Source organism: Syngnathoides biaculeatus, chromosome 11 (genome assembly GCF_019802595.1).
Source record: "Syngnathoides biaculeatus isolate LvHL_M chromosome 11, ASM1980259v1, whole genome shotgun sequence".
NCBI classification, from domain to species: Eukaryota; Metazoa; Chordata; class Actinopteri; order Syngnathiformes; family Syngnathidae; genus Syngnathoides; species Syngnathoides biaculeatus.
In genome coordinates this window covers 28259813-28282755 of record NC_084650.1, presented here as the reverse complement: position 1 = coordinate 28282755, position 22943 = coordinate 28259813, and the positions used below count along the sequence as shown (strand labels likewise).

The 22943-nt window shown below is 38.9% G+C and overlaps 1 protein-coding gene across 9 annotated transcripts in view; it reads left to right on the top strand.

The window, feature by feature from the left end:
* diaph2 (diaphanous-related formin 2) overlaps positions 1 to 22943 on the top strand; it is a 468029-nt gene that overhangs the window by 304324 nt on the left and 140762 nt on the right. For all 9 annotated transcript variants that reach the window (XM_061834220.1, XM_061834223.1, XM_061834222.1 and 6 more), the window contains one exon: positions 423 to 552. In XM_061834220.1, the coding sequence (XP_061690204.1) occupies positions 423 to 552 (130 nt within the window). The remainder of the gene's footprint in view (positions 1 to 422; positions 553 to 22943) is intronic.

Below are 22943 nucleotides of genomic sequence, written 5' to 3'. Positions count from 1 at the left end.
ATGTCACCTTTTTGTAAACTCATACCCGAGTCAAAATGGATGCCATGTTTTATTTACAGGCAATATGATTTATCCCAGTCAAACAACAGAGAAAGTTAAATTTTACATCCTGTAAGGGTGCGTTTGTGGGTTTTTTTCACGTTATTGCATTCCTTTGTTTTCGTAAGGTTTCAGGATGGAGACTTTTTGTTGTTACTATCCTCTGACCCCAAACTATCTTTTCTGTTTGTTTTTACATTTCACCTTAGCTTTTAAGGATGAAAGTAAAACACAGATGATTCTGTACATTAATATAATCAATATGAGCTGAGCCTTCCAGTAACTAAGCAACTTAAACTGCCATGTGCACTACATGTTTTAATGCATGTAAACATGTGTAATATATTTTTTCTTTTCTGTTTCTTTCTTTTTTCCCCCTGTAGCTGCGAGACACCAAATCGATCAGTCAGCACACCACACTGCTTCATTTTCTGGCTGAGAAATGTGATGAGGCATACCCAGAGATTTTGAGATTTCCAGAGGAACTGGAGCATGTGGAGAGTGCCAGCAAAGGTAAGTCAAAATTGTTTGTTAGGGGGAGCTCTTTATTTTTACAAACACATCTTTGGAAACATATGAGACAATGTTAGCATTATGTCACAATTTCAGGACGAGGGCAACTGGCATAGGCTCTGAAAGTAGGTGTGTAATTAACTCTACTGAGAGGCTTATTACTCCGTCAGTAGCAGGTGTTTCTGTTGAAATGGAGTTGAAATGTGTTCAAAAATTGGTCTATGAAATGAGTTACTGCAATACTACTGTAATATTAATGAGTTATTATTATTATTAGTTGTACTGGAGCTATGAGGTTGTCTTGGCATTGCTTTAAGTCTATGCTCACTGACTTTTGTTCTAGTTTGTTCCATCTTTGTTTGATCATAGCTGGAGCTGTTTGCATTAGTGCATTTGTTTTATGCATATATTGCATGTATATTCTCATTAAGAAATTCAAACATCATAACATTTGAACCAATGGAAATTGAAAGAATAGAATTTCGCATGACAATCTTTCCTCAGAGCAGGATATAGGGGTTCCACCTAAGCTTTTGATTTCTACTCTTTTATTGTGTAATTCGCATTTAAATGTAATCAAAGTCGTGACAATGCTCCAGAGCTTGACAAGTAATACACAATTTTACTCATTATTGAAAGGACATTTTTTGTCGGGAAAGTCATCATTTTCCCTGCCTTGATTGAGTACTTCAGACTTTTTCTTAGCCCCACTTTTGCACAAAGTTTAATTAACACCTCTCCGACCTTGGTCTCACACATGGATTCATATACAGTAAAATCATTAATAATTTATATATGTAGCACATTTTTGCAAATATTGCAGATTTGAGGAGACATTTTTAGAATGATGTTAAACAATGTTATACTTGTTTTACAAAATAGAAATGACTGTTCTGAAGATCGGGGAGAAATTGGGAGAACTCGGGCAGACTGGGCTGTACATGGATGGACATTGTGAAGCGATCATGCTGGGTCTTTATCGGGCAAATTGGCCATAGAGACATCATCTCCGGCTAATGTAACATCATAAGTACAACAGCAGAATTTTCATGCATAATATAGTTGAGACTGGTAATGTACTTCAGTGCCACTGGATTGGGTAGCAACAGAGTTCAGATCAAGTGGAGGGGTAAATGGTCACTATTTTGGATTTATGCATTTATATATTATATATTTGTATTATATTCCTTAAAATCCCACAAGGGGAAATGCAACTTAATGTATAAAATTTGTAATACAAGTGTAACGGAACTTTTTTTCCTTGCTTTGAAAAAATTGTAAGTATGTTTGAGGGAGATACAGTATTTGTCTGAGCAGCCAGTGACTAATTGGAGGGCAATTGGAGGGGGAGACATTATTTGGGAAGACATGATACACGAACACGCATCAGGCAAACAGTTATTAAAACGATGATTGATCCGTGATGGCATTTTTTTTTTCTTTAACTGTATAAATGGACATTCTTATCTGTTCGGAACATTGTGAATGATGATGAAGAAATATTGGGTCCTTACAATTTTATTGACTCCCTCTGTCCTCGTAGCTGACTACTGAGACCATAATCATGTGACATTAACCATATGAGTCAATATTTTCATACTGTGACCCCATCTTGATATCAGCAAGCCAATCTCACAAAGTGTCATTGGTCAATTTGCCTGGTTAACCTCACTCCAGAGATGAATATTTGGAGCCCGGCAATGCAAACCCAAAGTCTGCGTGCCTAGTACCGCAGTGACACTCTATCTTGACAATTCGGGAAAAGAAAAAGAGAAAATATGACACAAATGTTCTCATAAATCTATTTAGTATAAGACGTAGCCAAGGGCAAAGTACTTTGGTGCCTTGGAGAGAGAGAAAATGTAGACTGGGAGTGGGGTGGGTGGGGGGTTGTCTTTGAGGATATTAATACTGCTGTGAATATATCCATTATCCTCATTCATTTCAAGGCACTGCAGCATAATAAAGCAGTGCCCGTTTTCCATTTAAACTCATCGATGTACTCGGCTCTGTATTACTTAGACAAAATGCCTTTCTGGATGAGCAGGAAACCAGAAGAGATCGTTTGTCTTTCTGTTTCAATGGACTTGCGAGGGATCCTTGGATTGAGAATGTTTCCTCTTGTGCTGTAGCAGAAAGGCTATCGAACAGACGGCAGCTTGCAAAAAGCTTAATTTGGGATGAAATACCACTGCGAGTGAGCCAACAGTATTCTTGATTTTTTTTCCATTTGAAAAAAAAAAATGAAAAGAATCTTAAGATTAGGATGTGACACCATGACATACTTTTTGATGGATTCACATTTGGAGATTATATACATTTGAGGAAGTAACATTGTAAAGAATGTAGTTCTGTATTGTTTCAGAACATAATAATATAAATAAAATGATGTGCATGTTTGAAGGACATCAATCAAAAGAAATGACACTGATGTGTGTAACAAAATCGAACAGTTTAATGTTTGGATCTTGGACCCAGATAAAATAATTACACCATCATGATTATATAATTTCAATTAATTGCATTGCACACTTATGGTGTAATCTATTGTTTAGACAAGTTTGTTGCTGGTTGGGATAAAGACAGTCACTTGTGATAAACAAGTACCCTTCGTGGACAGCCTTGCTAAACAAGTCATGACAACTCAAAATGTGTTACGTTTTATTGTAAAATCTGTATTTTCCTTTGCATTATTTTAATGTAATGTAATATACCTAAATTGTAATATATCCGAAAAACGATGGCTTTACCAGTGGAAAGTAAGTCTTTATCAATTTAGATATTCTATTCCTTGTGTGTCTGTCACCTGAGCATCAAATCCACTGGACCATTAGTCGTTGCAGCCTCACAGCCATGGCTGGAAACGGAAACAATTTCCTCTATGGCCATCTAAAGGACACTCGTCCCTGGACCCTGGAACTTGTAATAGAGAAGGATTGGGCAGGTCAGCAGTGGAAAAGGACAGTCTGTCTTGAGGAATATTAGGAAATCGACTTGTCCAGATTCCACCAGCTCTGGATGAGTGATGACTTCCAGAATTTTCTCACTACCATTTTCTTTTTTCTTTGTTGCTTCATAGTAGATCAGTAATACATGGTGAGACCAAAAACACATGCCTTTCTCTTTTTTGTTTCATCCACAACCTCTCATTTGTTCAGTATATGTGGTGGGCTACTAAAAATGTATACTTATACGTACAAATAACTGTCACAATGGGATGGGAACTGTAGTATTCTCAAGGTAGATGAGGCATTGTCCTCCAACCCATTAACAGTGGATCTTCTTACAACCGCAAGTCAGAATCATCAGTACCTCATCAATGATGAGCAAGCCGAGCATGCAGGTCCGACGCAAAGGCTTAACCCTGACACTATTAAGCCATGACTTGTACAAAGCACTCCTCCCTGTTTAATCAAATCTGTTCTTGCCAACCGCAGTATATCCCTGGCCTACATTGGGAACATGCTTGCGAAAGATAAGTGGTGTCTCACGTCCCTCCCTCCTGGACATTTACAACACCTGCCTAGCCTGAAAAGCAACATGCTGCAGAGTGATTCCTCCTCCCATTCTTCAAATAGCACCCTCAGTCCCCTGGCATATGGGAAGAGATAGCCGAATCTGATCAAATGTACCAGGAGAGAGATTCATCAACCAGGCTGTTGAGAGACCTCATGCCTATGAACTCCAAAAAAAGTCTCTTCCACAAACTATTCGCTATATATAGCCAACAACTTTTCTCAGACTACTGTCATATAAAATAATACAATAAACTGAATCATGCATTTGCACATTTTGCACACAGTATCCTGACAATCCATGTCACCCTTTTTATAAAAATGAAATATACACTAAGCCCCTACGCAGCCCCTTTGACCACTGTGAGCAACGTCAGATGAGTGTCATCCATTGACGTTACATGGCTCATTAAAACAATCAAACGACAGCGTTACATTCCCATCAGAATACTTTTATTAACAACAATTGCAAGCTCATAATACATGTGTATGTTGTCTTTTTGCACATTTCTTTCCAAAAAGTTGGTTTCAACTTTGGCTTCGCAAGCCATTTTTTAGACCAGACCTTTCTTGCTCACAAAGAGAAAATCTCGTCCAGTTTCATCACTTTTTCTTCTCTTTGCACATACTCAGAGAGTCATTGGATCTTAAAATAACAGCATTTCTTTTTTTTTTTTTTTTTTTTTTTTTACTTTCACCATTATTATCAAGGTTAAACAAGCAGCGTGCTGCTCTATGTTGCCTATACCGCTTTGGTAAGTAAACACTGTTGGTGGGCGGTATATAACGCTGTCATTGTAAATGGTGGTTGACGGGCTCCTTAGGTACGTATGTAAATTTTGTGAAACAGCCAGTCACCACTAACTCATTGAATCATATTTTAAAATGGCACAAGCTTAACATTGTTATAGTGTCAATTAGGGTTAGATTTTTTTTATTTTTTTTTTGTGGGCATTGCAAAATATCTGTGTGCAGAGACAACATCAGCAGTGCACAATAGCACAGTTTGGAAAGAACATGGCTGACAATAATCAATTTCTTAGCCCTACACCTAATTTAGTGTTTTAGTGTTTAGAGTAAATTGAATTATCCAATGGCAATGGTTATGAATGATACGTTATTGTTTTGTTTTTTTTCAGTCGTTGTTCATTTGATCAGGTGGCAAAATAGGATGCAGGCCAAAATCAAGCTGTGTGTGAGTTTTCACACTGTCATGTCAGTATGACTTGGAGTACTTGTAATTATGCCAAAACGTACCAGAACCCTGACCATTGTTCTGTTGCCATACTGCATCTAATCATTTTGTTATCTTTGCAAGGATAAGCGGCTCAGATAAAGGATGGATGCATAGTAAAGTTAATTCTAGTGTCTTTGCTGGTTATTCCCAATGCTGTCATGGGTGCTGAACAACAATTTTTGAGGGAGACCATTTCTTAATGTCAAGTTGAAGAATGCGACTAATGATCTACACTTTGCCCTTGCCCATTCGCAGTTGACAGTTCACGCCCCTCTCTTTCAAAGTTTTATTTTTTTTTCTGCCCTTCATAATGTACCATATTTTTACAACTGTAAAGTGCACCAAAAGTCTTAGATGTTTTCCTGAATAGATGGGGGGGCTTATTTGATCACCAACTTCCAAAATCTGTAGATGTGGTTGTGTGACTCCTTCAATGAAGTACAACTGAACACATGGACATTATGTATATTGTTAGCATGCATGCTAGCATGTGTTTCAGCATGTATGTAAGCTACCATATGATGTTGCTCACAAGGCAATGAGGAATAATTGGAGTTTTACACGTGTTAGTAGAAGAAGCTTGCATTCCCTCATACACTGACACTCAAGGCAAGTCATTATTCACCATTTTGTTCACACTCACGGTGTCATTTCGAAACTAAAATGATCACACCATGGCAAACAGATTAGCATAACTACTAAATAGTAAGACAAATAGAGCAATGACTGAAAAAATAACTGACACAAAATGTGCACTTTAAAAGTCATTTTGTGGGAGCCCATTGCTTCATGTCCAGTTGGAGGATGTGGCTAATGTGTGACTAATACAGAATGCCCTTGCCCGTTCGCAGTTCAGATAACACACATCAACGTGTGGTGACATACTTGGCCATTAAAGCTGATTCTGATTCTGATTTACATGCTTAGTGCCACAAAGCATGCTGCTCCCAGCATGCTCCAGCGACCCGAACCAACATAAGGGGCGCTGATGGATGTATCAAATTCTGACATGGTAATAGAGCTTTTCCCGTTTGGCTTTACATATAGTATTATTTTGTCATTTTGCTGATGTGTGTTATCTACCTGATGGATTTTTTTTTTTACTAAAATAAGCAAATTTGTTGCATGTATCAGCTGTTCTGATCAGTAGAGTTCTGGAGCTATCTGATTCAGCAGAGTTGTGAGCTTGTCAACTATATTTTACAGTGTGTGAGTATTTATAAAGTTATTTCTGATTATTTCAGAAAAGTGTTGCTGTCTAGCCCTGAGTAGCTCTTGACTAAATTTATAAAGACTTTGTCTGTAAAGGTCATAGTTATCCAATTATCCAAAAATTCATCAACTGTCTCAGCATTCACAGTTTGTAGAACAGCTATGGTCTCCATAAACTTAGTGGCAGTACTCTCATTTATGTACCTTTTCTTAATAGACATAGAGGTATTCTGAACTTTTGGAAGAATCTGTAATTCAAAGAATACACAAAATTGGGCAGAAGCAGCCAGATTCTTAATGTCAACTAATAGAATTTGAACACTCTTAGAAATGACCACATCTAAGATGTGACCTTGAGTGTGGGTTGGACTCTTAATTTGTTGAGAGAGGTCACATTTGTCTGGTATAGCAGAGAGTTGTTTCGATTTTTTTCTTTCAATGTTATTGTCAGCTGAATGTTAAAGTCTTACATAGTACTCATTGGCATGACATTTTGCTAAGATGGCAAAAGATGACACGCTGTGGCGACCCCTAACGGGACAAGCCGAAAGGAAAAGAAGACTATTTATAATACTGTCATGATCCTGCCTGTGCAGCCCTGGCTGCGCGGGTGCCCGCGCGGTCGCGCTGATTGGGAGGCACACACCTGCTCCTCATGGTGGTCCAGACTGAATCGTTGCAACTCATGCCCCGTTCCTGCACTCCCGTATCTCTGATCGTTTTCCAGTGGGTTTCGACCTCCACCTGTTGTCCGACCGACCCCGTAAGCCTGACTCCTTTGATACTCCTGCCTGCTTTGATCGATCTCCCGTGTACTGACTCCTGCCTGCCCGCTCACCTGCTCTCTACTCCCGACATACCGACTACCGCTGCTGCACCTGACTGCCTGCCCGATCCCCGACCTTGGAATAATAAACGTTTTTCCCGAATTACCTCTGCGTCTCCCGTGTACTCCTGCAGTTGGGTCCTACTTCCATTCCAATGGGTCCTGACAAATACAGAGATTTGTTACAGCTTGTCTGTCAGGACCTTCTGCTAAGAACTAACATAATTGTAAGGATCGTTGTACAAATGTGCAGGAAATTGAGTTTTCTCAGGGAAGATTGCTGCCTCCTCCAGATAAGGCTCCATGGAAGCAGTATGGCAACGGCTCTCAAGATTTGTAATTTTGACTGAATTCCTTCTATGTTTAATATTTTCCTTTTTTCTGCTTTTGTGAGGTCAGTCTGTATTTGAAAAGGTTGTTTAATTGTTAGTTACTCATTTTCTAATTGAACAAAGGTGATTTTCTCCGATGCACTCTTTGGGTCACTGGTCATTTATTTTCAAACCTGCCAGAAGCAGAACTGTAATTTATTTCATGATACAAGGATGAGTGATATGGCTTTCTCTGTGTTAATTATAATTCAAAGAAAGGAGATACTCCAAAGGAGAAAAAGAAGGAAACTGTTAGACCTACTCAAATTACTCAAATAAAGTATGTTGCAAAGTATGTACATTTTGGAGTTTAATACAATACTCTAATGGGGCAGGGGTAGGGGTCGTGTGGTTAGCCAATGAGGCTTTGCAAAAACCGCATTCTTTTTCAGTCCATACACAGAGCAATCGGTGAAAGACTTCATTAAGAAGAGCTGCACCAGCGTTAGCGCCCAGCAAAAAAATTACACTTCTGATAGGTGGTCCCTTCTTGATTGGTAAATGCAGTGTGTGTTGGAGCTATGTTTGTTTGCCACTTCTCCATACACAGAAGACTTGTCTCTTACAGTTGAAAATGTTGATGAAATGTGTCATGTCATTTCAACCAGTCTCGTATTGAAAGATATTCCTTGTAGTTTTCTGAAGTTGTCACCACGCAGTGGCCCACAAGTGTCATGGCAGACGTTATTTCCCCATGCATTGGCTGCAAAGTGCCTCTGTTCTTAATGTTATTCCTCCGCTTTCTCATTGCTTTTATTGAACCACACTTTGAGAGAAAACGTGTCTGTGGCTTAAATGCTGTCATAAACTGAGTGACTTTCACCAACCCCTGCGTATCAATGCAAGTGGGAATTGATTTTTGATCCTAAATTGAGTCTTTTTTTATCATGGGCAGCCATCAATATATAATTTGAAATTATTGCCCAGAGTCAGTGCCTCATCTAGCTTTTTACCAGCCTCGTGGGAGTTGCAATCTCGGTCCCGTTCCCTATGGTGGTGATGCATGCCACTCCGTCCATGAGCTCTTATTTATAGGCACTCACTCACTTGCTACATTGCAACTTTTACCACAAGTCCCACATTTTTTAGGGTCTCCTTAGACCTCACTCATCTGTAAGCCGAAAGAAGAAGATAGCATTTCCATTTCTTGTATTTCTGGTGATTTGTTTAGTTGCATAGGCCTTCGTGGTCAAAAGTGAGTTTGTATTTTTAAAATGGGTAACTTGAAGGCTCTTTTGCACGCATTTAAGGAATGTATAACATACAAAACGTCTTGCAACCTTTTTGATATTGATGATAAACTTGAAATTGCAAATATTGTCATGTGTGCTAATAAAGCATCTCTGCAATGAAAAATGTAACATTATGATCCAACTGGAGAAAATAATAAGAAAAGAATATAGCTCACCAAAGCCCACACATTCTTTTTCAGTTAACAGCAAGACTATGGTGTTTTGGCAAAGCTATTTTTTCACAGCTTCGCCTCAGCATCGCATACCAGCTGAGACCGATTCCTTCACCAAAAATCTGTTTTTATCCCAGCAACTGAATCAGCGGTAAGGAGGGATAGAATTGATTGTTGCAGGCATCCATGAGATAAAGGCCCCGATGCTGTCCGCTGTGTTTATCATCAGGTGGCCTTTTCTGTGTGTGTACTGCTGCAACGTTGCTGTGTTAAGTCATATTAGTGGGAGAGAGCATTCTCAGGCGGGGTTGCCAATACAATTGCAGGCATTGGGGATTATGTTTCATATCAAGCCCATTATTGTGTCCAACCCTCGCTGTACACTTGCAGGGCCTTTCGCCTTCACTTTTAATGAGTTCTGTTCAATGACCTTGAGTTTATTTGCAACACCTAAACTTACACTGCGTCACCCCCATTACATGTTTAGATTAACGTGAACTGCCATCATAGCTTTATATCTTTTTGGGATTTTCTTTTTTTTTTTTTTTTAAACTCAGAAACCACAAATTGAATCAGTCGGAACAGGAAAAACACATACTGTATAGTAGTCATCCTAAGCCCCTTTCACACTGCTCATCCAAGTCGGCTTTTCGCAGCCTTGCCTGTGCTTCGCCATCCTTTTTGACAGGTACTGATATGGAATTGGGTTGTCTGAAGTCAAACACAATTTTGCTGACTTCTGTTTTAATATCAGAGGCATGCGGGGATAGTGGAAGCAACAAACACCCAAGACGGTAACCACGCTGGGGTGTGTTACAGTATTTGAATGTGTAACAACACTGTAACACACTACAGACAGATGAATGTCCTAGTTCAGTGAGTTCTGTCTGAAAAAAATGTAATCAAGTCAAATAAATGCTCACTCTACCATTATGCCTTCAATCGGTTAATTTGGCAGAAAGGTCGTGTGAAAGGTGCTTTCATTTACCCCCACAATGTTAATTAACCAGAATGTACCCTCTTGACCCAGCCCCTACTTGGTCTGATTCAAATTTGTCCTTTTGATAAACATGTTCCCACATGAAAATGTTTTACTGTATGTTCAGAGAATCTCAGGTCTGTTCTTGATTTACTACCAATGTCTGGAATTGCACAATACTAAAATGTCTCCATATGAACTTAAATCATTTCACATTACAATACCACTTCTTGCAACATATTGCTGGTACTTCGAAGTTACAAATTAAATTTTCTTTGGCAACCTACATTTGGAGAATAGTGCTATGCAGTGATGACAGAGACAGCCAAACCTAGAGCTGTTGAATCTTACAATGGGCTCCTTGGCTGAAGGCTAAAAGCATCCCTACTAAAATGGTGCCTTGATGGAAGCAGAGTATAAGGCTCCTTTGGGCTAGATGATTACTGTACAAACACCCCCAATGCTGTTTGTCTTTTCTTATTCTAATTGTTCCAGTTGCCTTCTTTCTGTCGACATTCTTTTTCATTATCCTCCATGTAAGACTTTTTAAACTAATACAGGAGGGGCTTTTGAAGCTGGTATTTTCTGACAGGGACATTTGACAATGTTTTAGCATAGAAGTATATATATTTTTTATAAAAACAGTTTCAACATGCAGAAGAGCTTTAACATCCAGGGTGTTTTAAAATGTTGGTGTTGAGAGAGGATGTAGTTTCATTACTTGTGGAAACAGAAGGGCTTTTTTCTGTTGTTGCCTTGCTTAATTAGGTACATGTAAGGTACCAAATGAATGAAAGCCACAGTAATGTTGATCTGAAAAAGATATGATTCATGTATGGGGAAAATAAAGAGATAGATGGAATTTAAAAAAATGATTTTAAATAGCTTGTTGATCAACAGAAACATTTGACAGTCTTTGTTTGTATATTAAATTATTTTGTTTGTCTATGAATAAGTCGTGCACTTTCAATTTTTGGACGCTGTCAAACAAATCAGGAATAAGAAGCAGACATATCTTCCATCTCCGAATGAGAAATACTGTCAAAACAATGCTAAATGTAGGTGTTTTGATCAGAGCTGAAACTTACAGACACAAGCACATATAGACACACTACGCCATTTGTAATATTAATTTGTTATGCTGTTCACCCACTTGGCACAAGTATCGTGAGGAGAAATGACTCAGCCAATGGGAAAGCCAATCGTAAGTAAAAGCATCATGGATTCACAAAGACATATTTCCAATGTTTTTTTTTTTCTTTTTTCTTTTTGGTAGAACACTAAATAATTCTGAAAAACACGCAGGATGAAAAACGTTTCAATTCTAAGTTGCATCCCAGAAGTTAATGTCAGACAGTTTTCCTCCAGGCTAGACCCGCATTCCCCCACATTGAAGTTATACAAATGCGAAGCAATTGTCATTTAAATGAAACCTCTCTTCTATGTTTTAAGCATACTTTATGTGTGCACCTTAGTCAAGTCTTTTTGTTGAATAAAATTGCCATTATTTTACTTTTAGTTCATCTCCTAGCCTAATAGCGGATGGCAAACAAACAAATCAAATTGACAGCTCTCTAAAAGTGACACGATGTGTCTCGTCACCGCATGATTGAGCCAGTATTAATATATATGTTATATCCATATGTCTCTGAACAGGTTTTGCGTCCACTGAAGTTTGTTTGCTAAATCAAGACAAATGTGCTTGCTGTAGGAATTGATCTGACCTTTTATTGTTGTGAAGGGATATGAATCTCTCCAAATCTATGTTATTTGTTTTATGATAGCGGGCACAATAGGTGCAAATCCAGGCACTTATATGTAGGTCGAGGCATAACAACAGGCAGAAGTAGAGCACCTATGAATGTACAGCTCAACAAATATGTTAGTTATTTTTAGAAACAGATTTGTAGTCTTTGTAATGTGACAGAAAAATGCAATAGTCGTTCCTCTCAATTAATTAGGAAACAGTCATTGATCATTTTAATGCTATCGCTCACTTCTTCTTGATCATTGAATCTATTATGGCTTTATAATGTTGTAGATTTTGAAGGACATTATCAACTTCTAAACTGTACTTTGACCCCATGTTTTAAGGTGTTTTTGCATCTGTTGTAGCAAATCAGATTATGTGTTTAAACAAAAGGCAAAGCTGCAAAGGATATTTAAAAATGTATTTCAATCTTAATTCCAACACCAATAAAGAAATTCTGCGATCAGACACAATTACAATGTATTTGTTGGTATAACATGAATGTTAGTGGCTATTACACTGTCATCCTCTCGGCCCCAAAAGGTAAATAATGGTTACCACGCAGAATTCGCCATAGATTGTTTGTATTTGAAGGTTGAATATTATTTAGAATATTTACACTTGCTGATGTGGGGTCGCTTCAGCTGCAAGTCATCTGTCATTGTGACACTGATAGCCCCGTTACTTTGCCACACTGAACGCATCATGGGATAGATGATGGCATAACATACCTTTGCAAGATTTAGATTGAAGACTTGGCTTCAACTACATGATTCATAATGCATCCCTTCTTCAGCTGCCAAATGTCTTGTATCCCGTTTTTGCTTCTTCCAGTCAGGTAGCCCACTGAATGTTACCTTCCTTGTGGCCCCACGCACCACATTGCAAGCAAGATATAGTAATTAATTGCATTAGCGCGGGATGATGGAACTGGTCCGACCCACTACCCAAAAGATGCCTTCTCATAAGGACTGCTGCTGAATTTATAGCTAATTAAGAAGCAACTGTATTTTGAAATACTCTGGGAATACATAATTTCAATCAAAATCAGTGATAGCAGTGGCAGAAATGGACATGATTTCCTGGGTTCACAAGAGCTCTATTTGGAAAATGTAGAGGGTCTCTGATGGGTAGGGCTAATCCATCCGACTATGATGGAGGGATGATATTTCTCACTGTTGGAGTACTGGAATGCAGTGAGGCAGCTGTATGATGTGTGAAATGTTCTGCGAGGGCCAATGTGTTCACATATTCTATAGAGTTCATGCACATGACGTCACCATTTTTACGGCGCCATATTGCCGGTCAAACAGAGCTGCTCGACATTGTGGGAGACATTGTACCGGAGGAGAATATTTACAATGCCCCTAGACCTGTTGCGCTGTTGGTTGTCAGAACAGACAAGACAGATATTCAATGAGACTAAAACCATATCAAATGCTTTAAAATGACAGCGAAGACCAGCCACTGATCAGCCCAAGGAGGATCAAAGAAGATCTAAGATTGGTTCTGAGTACTGTGACAATCACACTACGTCTATGAGAATCCAAGGTACCAGCAAGAAAGGCCCGCAAAATCCCATCCCAAATCCCCCCAAAAAACAAACAAAAAAAAAAAAAAAAAAAAAAAAAACACCTGCAAAACTGATTACAATTCAACAAAAAACACATTGAAGAAATAGTGTAATATTTTGTGGACTGATGAGAGTAAAATTTTTGTTTTTGGGTCCAGGAGCTGCAGATAATGTGTGAGACAACCCCAAACTCTGAATTTAACCCACAGTACACAGTGAAGACGAGGAACCATGGTGGTCCAAGTATCATGAAATGGGCATGTTTCTCCTACTGTGGTGTTGGGCCTATTTATCACATACATGGGTCATGGCTCAGTTTGCAAATATCAAAATACTTGAAGAGTTAATGTTGCCCTGTGCTAAAGAGGACATGCCATTCAAATGGGTGTTTTAACAAGACAATGACCCCAAACACACTAGTAAACAGGCAAAGTCTTTGTTCCAAACCAACAAAGTTAATGTCATGGAGTGGCCAGTCCAATACTCAAACTTGTGGAGTAACATCAAAAAAATGCTCTTCATGAGGCAACACCGAGAAGCGCAGAGGAATTGTGGAATATGGTACAATTGTCCTTGGCCGCAATACCTGTTGACCGGTGCCAGAAGTTGGTTGACTGCATGTACCACAGATGTGAAACAGTCATCAGAAACCGTGGTTTAACCAAATATTAATTTGTTATTCTCAGGAAAGTTGAATCTTCAAGCATTTTAGTTTATACTGTACTTTTTGGCATTTGTAACGAAAGATGTCAACACTACTATCTTTTTGAATTATATTTCTTCGCTTCCAGTAAAATATGATCAAATTCAGTGAGTTTGTCCAATGTTGTTGCTTTGAAGCAGATTGCAGTGCATTTGTGTTCATTAAATACAATCTGAGGAATTTTGAGGTCAGTGGGTATTAGAGAGGAGGATGCACAAGATAGGCTTAGATGGAAAAAGATGACACACTGTGGCGACCCCTAACGGGACAAACCGAAAGAAAAAGAAGACTCACCTCTGCTTGTATGACATATATATATATAATATATATATATATATAGGGAGAGAGAGAGAGAGAGAGGAGAGAGAGAGAGAGAGAGAGAGAGAGAGAGAGAGAGAGTGTGAGAGAGAGAGAGAGAGAGATACACACACACACATTTGTTCTGGCCGGTCCTGCGTGGGTTTCCTCCAGCCATTCCAGTTTTCTTCCACATCCCAAAATCATGATTGACTAGTGATTAAATTGCCCCTGGGTGTGATTGTGAGTGCAACGGTTGTCTATCTCTGTGTGCCCTGCGATTGGCTGGCAAACAGATAAGGGTGTACCCCTCCCCCTACCCAAACAATGCTGGGAGATGCTCAGGCACGCCCGCCACCTCGTGAGGATGAGTGGCTCTGAACATGGATGGATGTTTTTGTTTTCTTTTTCACCATTTATGGTAAAAATACATTTTTAAATATGGTTATTTTGACTGAGCTCAACAGTTTAATGCTAACAATAATAATAATAACATAACTATTTATTAAGTGGGTATGAGATGTCTGTCAAATTTCTGGTTCAGGTGTTCCTTCATTGTCTCTCATAGAGGGAGCTGTTGAGCCATGAATGGATCAGAGAGGTACTACTGAAGGGGAAAGCATACAAAAAAATATAATAAACAGTCATGTGAAAGAAATTGTGAGTACTAAGCAGGATGTTTTGATTATGATATTATAAAAATAAGTAAAATGACTAAATCTTAGAAATAAGGCATTTATTGAATGCATTAAATAAATCATTGCCAAATGACCTTGACACTCTCTTTATGGAAGACATCAGCAATTTCATTCAATGTTGTGTTAAGGCCTACATTTTTAACAACTGAATCAATTTAGAAGCATTCAGTAGGTCATCGACTCCCACCAAGTCCAAAGCAGCATAATTTGCATCTCAAGATCTACGCAGTGAGCTCAGCCAGGATCACCTCCACCCACTGTATCATCATCATATTTGCGATATTCCACTGCATTGTTTATTCGCCAGCCAAGTCAATAAATGCTACATGATAGGCAGACACTTCTCGAAGATAGCAGACATCCATCTAGGCAGCCATGTTGTCCTTACGTACGCAGCAACCTTATAATACCTGAGAAAAGGATAAGACATTTTAGCATATAGATGGATTACTGGCAATGTGGTCTTCATTGAGAGACATGCTAGCTGTGAATTAGTGACAGCCTTTTTTTTTTTTTTTGGTTGTTGTTTGAGCGAATCTGCCTCATGTTGCGATGACATTTTGTGTCAGGTTGTATACAAGGTATTATCTAATAATGTGGAAAACGTGTGGTCCGATGACAAATATCTCTCAATAAATGTTGTACAGCATGTGGCTTGCTTCATATCTGTAACGTGGAGAAAGATTATTATTTACTGACTTGCATACATTTTTTACATATAAACTACATAGTCGTGAAAATTATGCTTTCCTTTAGACAGCTCTAAGACTATGATCAATGAAGCTAAATGCTTTAGTTATTTATTCCATTCTACATTACTGTGCAAATGTTATCACCAATATTTTTTTTGTTTGAGCCGTGCTATAATGGCCACATAGTGTATGTTCCAAGTATAATACAGACGTCAAGCAAGGCCGACCGATTCGTACGAATAAATAATTGTCATTATTTATTTGTTTATCTGTTATTCAGTAGACAACTTTCTGGTTTCCGTGTGTAATGAATAGACCAGAGATGCCATCATGATTCTGGGTGCTGGAACGTTAACTCGGTTTTATGGTAATTGGATATGTAGTAAATATGCATATCTGTATTGCTGTTTTCTGGGTTATGATGTCCAAATTAATTTTCAGAAAAATGTTTATTTTTTCGAAATATAAGGCTACTGCTAGCCTAAGGCCTTTGCACAGTATTGTTTGTTTCATTAATCACTGGATGAAAGACGTGAGTACCTGCGTCAGAAGCACAATATAACTCCTGCCAGTTTACCATGACTCTTTGTTTTTTTTTCTGCATGTTCTCTTCTTCCACATATTCTTTTGCCATCACATCCTCAACCCTATCTTCTCCCACATCGTTTTCTTTACATAGCCTTTTCCTCCATTATCTTAATTTGCATAGTTTTTCACCATGCTTTTCATTTTTTTTCTGCTTGCTCGTTGCCTTACAACATATTTTTTTATTTTGTTTTTTGTCTTCACCACATCATTTTTAATTAACGTTGGGTTGCCGCCCATTGTCTTTTGCCATCTTCCCCGTCTTTTTCAACTTTATTTTAATGAACATGATCGCCGTTGCCATCACATTGTCTTTGTCCAATCCAAGTTCTCAAAAAGAATCCCCACTCGGCCTCGTTCAACTGAGCCACCTGAACTTGAATGAGAGATAGCGTGGGAGTCAACCGGTAGGAGAGCCGAACATAGACAAAAAGATAAGCACAAATCATTGTGTTCCACTTTGAGCAGGAATCAAACATGTGCACAACTGAAATTGACATTGTTACCGTGATGAGGCACCCACATTATTCCCTCTGATTACTTGTATTATGGTATCATGTGATGTTAAAAATGGCAGACGTTAAGGCGGTAAGAGCTTTGAGGAGCAGTGCCAAAAAAAAGGTGACAAAGACAAACCTCTTGGCACATTTTTAGCATTTAAAAACAGTTTGGTTGTCATGATGAAGCAAACTTTACACTGCCAAATCTGGTTGTAAATAATGAAATGCTAAACTATTAGAAGTCATCACACATAAAAAGGGAATACAGCAACCACATAATGCCAGAACGTTGACAATAGCTCACTGTGAATGTTTTATGACCTGAACAACATCCACATTTTGTAGAAAATAATAATTTCCCTTCATTTGTCACTAGTCACTGTGCTAATTGCATTGCCAAACCTGTTTGTTTTTCCTCCATATCCTGTTTTAATGTACATTTACCTTATTTTTTTATGTACAGATAATCTTCAAAATAAAAGTGTTTGCCCGTCTCCCCAGAGTGAAAACATAAGGTCCAAATGGCCTATGTTGAGTACCATTCATGAAATAACATAATTTTAAATACATGGGTAAATCAGAAAATGTAATCACTTAGAAATGAAAAAGTACTGCCTACAAAATAATAAGTGATTTAAAAAAAGGAGTCACAATGATGATTCATGTCTTTAATGTAAATTAATTGTGTTTAGTTCATAGTGATGATCCAATGGACTTTACATTAACTTATCTTTATCCAAACAATAGTTTGTATTGATCTGTATGTTTCATCAATCAATACAATATTCACAGAAGTATTTTCGTGGGTGGGAGTTAGTAAGTAGTTAAAAGGGAAAAAACAAAATAGAAAAGCCACAATATCACTGAAAATTGCACCTCAGACCTTTAGAATGGAGGTCGTGTCTGTGAGACATTATTGGTTTTGGCAGCCCCTACAGCTCCAAGCCAGTGCCAGATCTCTGGAGGAATTTCAAATGGAGTCAATTACGATATATTTTGATGTATGGGAAAGTTTAGACATTGACCCGGGGGCGATGATGACTATTCCCTGGGAAGTCCTTGCCCTCTCCAGTTAAATACGCAGGAACTTTGAAAGTTTATTGGCCGCTACAATACTTTGTCATGCATGTTCTAAAATGCTTTCTATCTCCAGTACTTTGTGAGTACATATTCCTGGAGGCTGTTATTTGTGCAACTGTAAGTGGTAATCCCAATGAGTTGGTGATATTTTAAACAACTAGGTGGAATTGACTGATTAATAATGTCAGGAAACCAGAGTTCAGGACATGCAGAGGGGAGATTATTTTATTTATTTAAGTACTGAATTGATTGTCAAACAAACCAAGCGTGCTGCAACGAACAAAAGAACAACAATTCAAAAGGACTTTAGTGGGGTACAAACCAATGATAATTCAACCAAATTCTAGCATTGACACTGTCACTTGTCTCAGAAAGATTATCCTGTGGTGTCTCTTGTATTAAGAGGGGTTTTATTCGCCGATCAGCTCAGAAAGCCATCGGGCCAAACATACTAAATTATAAACCTGATCAATAATTAAATTTGTAAATCCTGATTTGTGGTCAACAAAGTTGAGCCGAGCTAAAGACACGAGTAACCGGTTATGTTGAGTGTTTGCATAACACCCAACCAAAATATATGCCCAGAATAAAAATGACACAAAGTTATTTGAAAATGAAATGGTGCAATTAGATAAGACAACAGTTGTTCTAGCTTCTTCTATTTCTTCTGCTACTAATAATGTTTATATTTGTTTGTTTTGGGGCGAGAAAACTAATGATTGTCAGTGGCAATATAATTGAGGCCTGCGTCGTGTGTGATGATGTGTTGGCCATTTTAAGTACTCAACACACGATAAGAACTATTTGAATTATTTGTTTTCTCTGTTTGATCTCACACCTATTAAAAAACAGTTATCTGTTCATCTCTACTAGATGGCCAAATGTCTTGCAAATTTAATAATCAACTTTTAGTAATGATGTACTGTAGGTAACTGTTGCATATGCTCAAAATGTATGTGGCAAATACAGTTGATTTACTGTGAATAGGAAAGCATCAATGTAAAATTATTTTTCTCAATGAAATACACTCAGCCTCTGAAGTCCATAAATAGCAATGCCAGCATAGCTTGAAGTCGATTGGAGGTTGGTCGTTGCTGGACATTGTAATATGTCTCGAGCTATGAATATGACCATATACCTTGGTTATGGGATTGAACTGTCATGTAAATACAAGCACGTGGACACTATCATTTAACTGAAGACACTCCATACTAGGGTATAGAAAATAAATAAAGTAGACAAAAGGGAAAAGAGTTTTTTTTTTTTTTTATGTACGCTTGTGCCTCTTCTTCCAAAACCCAAGAAGAGTCTGAAGTGTTCTCTCTGCATCAACACGACACTGTCAGGTCTTGCTGACAGCAGTCATTATTATAATTTTACAAATCTCAGAATTCCTCTTCTGCCTGAAACACAGAAGTGTATGCGGCCCCTTTATTTCCCCTGTTCCTCCTCTGATCCCCTTGAAGTGTGGAGTCAGAAGATAACAGTGTGGGCCATGTTTTGTTCCCTGAAAATAGCTGGTATTTCTGGGGTAATTTTAGTAATGATATCCCAGAAGAATCTGCACTACATTCTGCACACGCAAATGTAATCTGCCCCAGAAGGACAAAAATTGCAATGTACAGTACAGTGTATCTGATAATACTAAACTGACCTTAAATTTCTTTGTAAAACTGAGTTAGAGTTTGCTCTCCCATGGCGAAACAACTCAGCAGTAGATTTTGGACCTTTCCTGTGGGCACAACACAAAATTGAAAGATGAAATTTGAGTTTATGATTGTACAGATTTTAAAGATTCTATCAAAGCGTTCATCGGGGAGACGAAGCAAACTGGTGCCTTTGTAAAAGACAATGGTGGGAAGACAGAACACGGGTGTGAAGTGTCATACCTTATCCACCCAGGCTGTGTTGAGCTAACGTTGACACTCATCACATTAAATGATTGTGATTCTGTGACTCTTTACACAATTGTACGAAGTTAAGGAAATATCACATGTTCCTGAGCTGTTACAGGCACATGAATGGAGGCAGTACTACTCTGATAAAACTGTCGACCATGTGCATCAAAATTCAGACAGTTCTCCCCAGTGACTGTGCAGTCCTCGCCCTCCTGCAACTATATCTAATGCAGATATTCTGCAGGTTCCTTCTGAGTTCCAATCACATATCATTTTTTAACCCAGTAGAAAGCCACATACAAGTCGGATTGTTCCACGTCCGTACTGTTTCCGTTTGCGTTCACGAATTAGGGGACTCCACTCTATATGTCATTACATATCTAACTTTGGTTCCATCGCTCCATTTACATTTCTACGGAATAATTTTCTTGTCGTGTAATATAATGCATGACCAACAATTTGCCCCTCCTCGAGCCATCACCTTATTGTGATGGAGGGGTTTGTGTGTCCCAATGATCCTAGGAGCTAAGTTGTCCGGGGCTTCATGACCCTGGTAGGGTCACCCCGTGGCAAACACGTCCTAGGTGAGGGACCAGACAAAGTACGACTCCAAAACCCCTGTGATGAGTACAAAAATTGGATCTTGGTTTCCCTTGCCCTGACGCGGGTGACCGGGGACCCCCTCTGGAGCCAGGTCTGAAGGTGGGGCACGAAGGTGAGAGCCTGGTGACCGGGCCTCCACCCATGGGGCTCGGCCGGGCACAGCCTGAAAGGGTAACATGGATCCCCCTTACCATGGGCTCACCACCAGTGAGAGAAACCATAGGGGTCGGGTGCAAAGTGAGTTGGGCGGTGACCAAAGGCAGGAACCTTGGGCATCTCATCTCCGGCTACAGAAACTAGCTCTAGGGACATAGAATGTCACCTCTTTGCCAGGGAAGGAGCCCGAGTTGGTGCATGAGGTGCTGCTTGGCCCACCGAAAAGAGACCCCAAGTACGACCCAGGACACACTGGAGAGACTATATCTCTCGGCTGGCTTGGGAATGCCTTGGGATCCCTCCGGTAGAGCTGGAAGAAGTGGCTGGGGAAAGGGAAATTTGGGTATCCCTGCTGAAACTACTTCCCCCGTGACCCAACCTGGAAAATCGGTAGATGATGGATGGATGGATGGATGGATGGATGGATGGATGGATGGATGATGGATGGATGGATGGATGGATGGATGGACCAACAATTTGGCCCAGTGACTTTTAGTGCAACCTGTCTTGAGAGACATGTGTGCCAGATTTTGTGTCAATCAGATGCAGTGCTACTAAAACTATAAAGTTTCTAAAAAAAAAAGTAAACTATGTCTGTTCATTAAGACAAGGAATAGATAATTGAATCGAATTGTGGGTGCTTCATGGAGGGCAGAAAATCCTAAGCATCATGAGTTTATTTAAATATACTTTATATAATACATACCTCCTTTTGCAATTTCTATAATTTCACCATCAAAAATCTGGAATGATTAAGACATGAAAAGAAAAAAGTAACAAAATATCTGCAACATTAAATGAGTACATAAAGACCCTGAATCTCCAGTGTGACATTTTTGATAAGACTACACAACAACAGCAATATTAGAACCTTAAACTATTTTCTAACGGCAAATGTCACCACAGTTAATATGATGGAATTCTATAACTTCCATGTTACTGTATGCTTTGCAGCCAGCCAACCTGCTGCAGTCTAATAACGCTAGTGACCTCAACCCTAGGCTGCTTTATTGTACTGCTACAGCACCACTAAACCCATCACAGTGGGGCTGTTACCATGCCTCTACGTATGTGTGCCTCTGTGTTCAAACAGCCGTCCAATCGAAGTAGCAGTCCCATTTTTGCTGAAGGCTGAGCTTGTGTGGACATGAGCCATTCATTTTTATTGTGGGAAGATGAGAACGAGTGAATCCAAGCTGCAAAATTGATGTACAGCAGGACAAGGTTGACCCTCATGTGACTGAGGCCACCATGCTTGTCAGTCAGTCTTATTTCTCCTATCCCACTTCAATTACGTTGAAGTAGTTGGGCTAACCTTGCAGATGTACGGGGACGGGGAAGGTTAAGTAACATAATCATCGAGGAAGCCGCATCATCGACGCCCAGTTTTGCTGATCGGTTGCAAGCTACAGAAAAGCTAGCATGAAGTCTCGCCGCAAAACAGTACCTCATGATTAGTTAAAATAAAAATTAAAAAAAAACACTGAACATATTGACTGTTCACTAAAACCACAAAAATATTGGGGTTAAACAGCCTCAAAAATCTCATATCATCTCTGTCTCTCTGTCCCTCCAAATGTCATTTTCATCTCGAGTTACCGCTGAAGTTCTGCTGTTCCCCTCTTGTAGCAGTTCAGCCTTTTAATCCCTTATAGCTGCTCCACACATTTAAAATTCAATGAAAGAGCTTCACATGCAGCCACTTTTTGTGAAATATTTTTAAATGAATGAAATTAATAAGATAGATTTTGTGTTCCGTGCAAACTCCCCCTCTCAAGGCACCAAAAATTTGCCGTCTTTTCCTATCGCCAATTCAGGTAGATTATTCTACACCCACTGAAAGTCACATCTCCTCCTTCTCCTTCCTTTTGTTGTACTTCAAATTCATAGCCACTCGCAAAAAAAAAATTTTGCAGAAAATGTAACCGAAAATACCGTATTTTAGATTTGAAATATGTTAAAATAATATGTATGGCCATTGCACAGGTTGTGATTTGAAACATTTAAAACCTATAGTTCCCTCCTCTGTTACACGGTACAGTTTCAAAATACAGCATGCTGCATTTACAGAAATTCCTGCCATCTGCATTTATTTAAAAAAATTGAGTAGCAGACATTCATTTGAGGTAAACCGGTAATTTGAGAGGTTGTTCAGATTTTAAAAAAATGACCACTATGTATTTTCATAATAATATTAGATTTCATTTACATTTATTATCCATCCTTCCATTTTCTGAGCCACTTGTCCTCACGAGGGTTGGGGGAGTGCTGGAGCCAATCCAGCTGTCATCGAGCAGGAGGCAGGGTACAC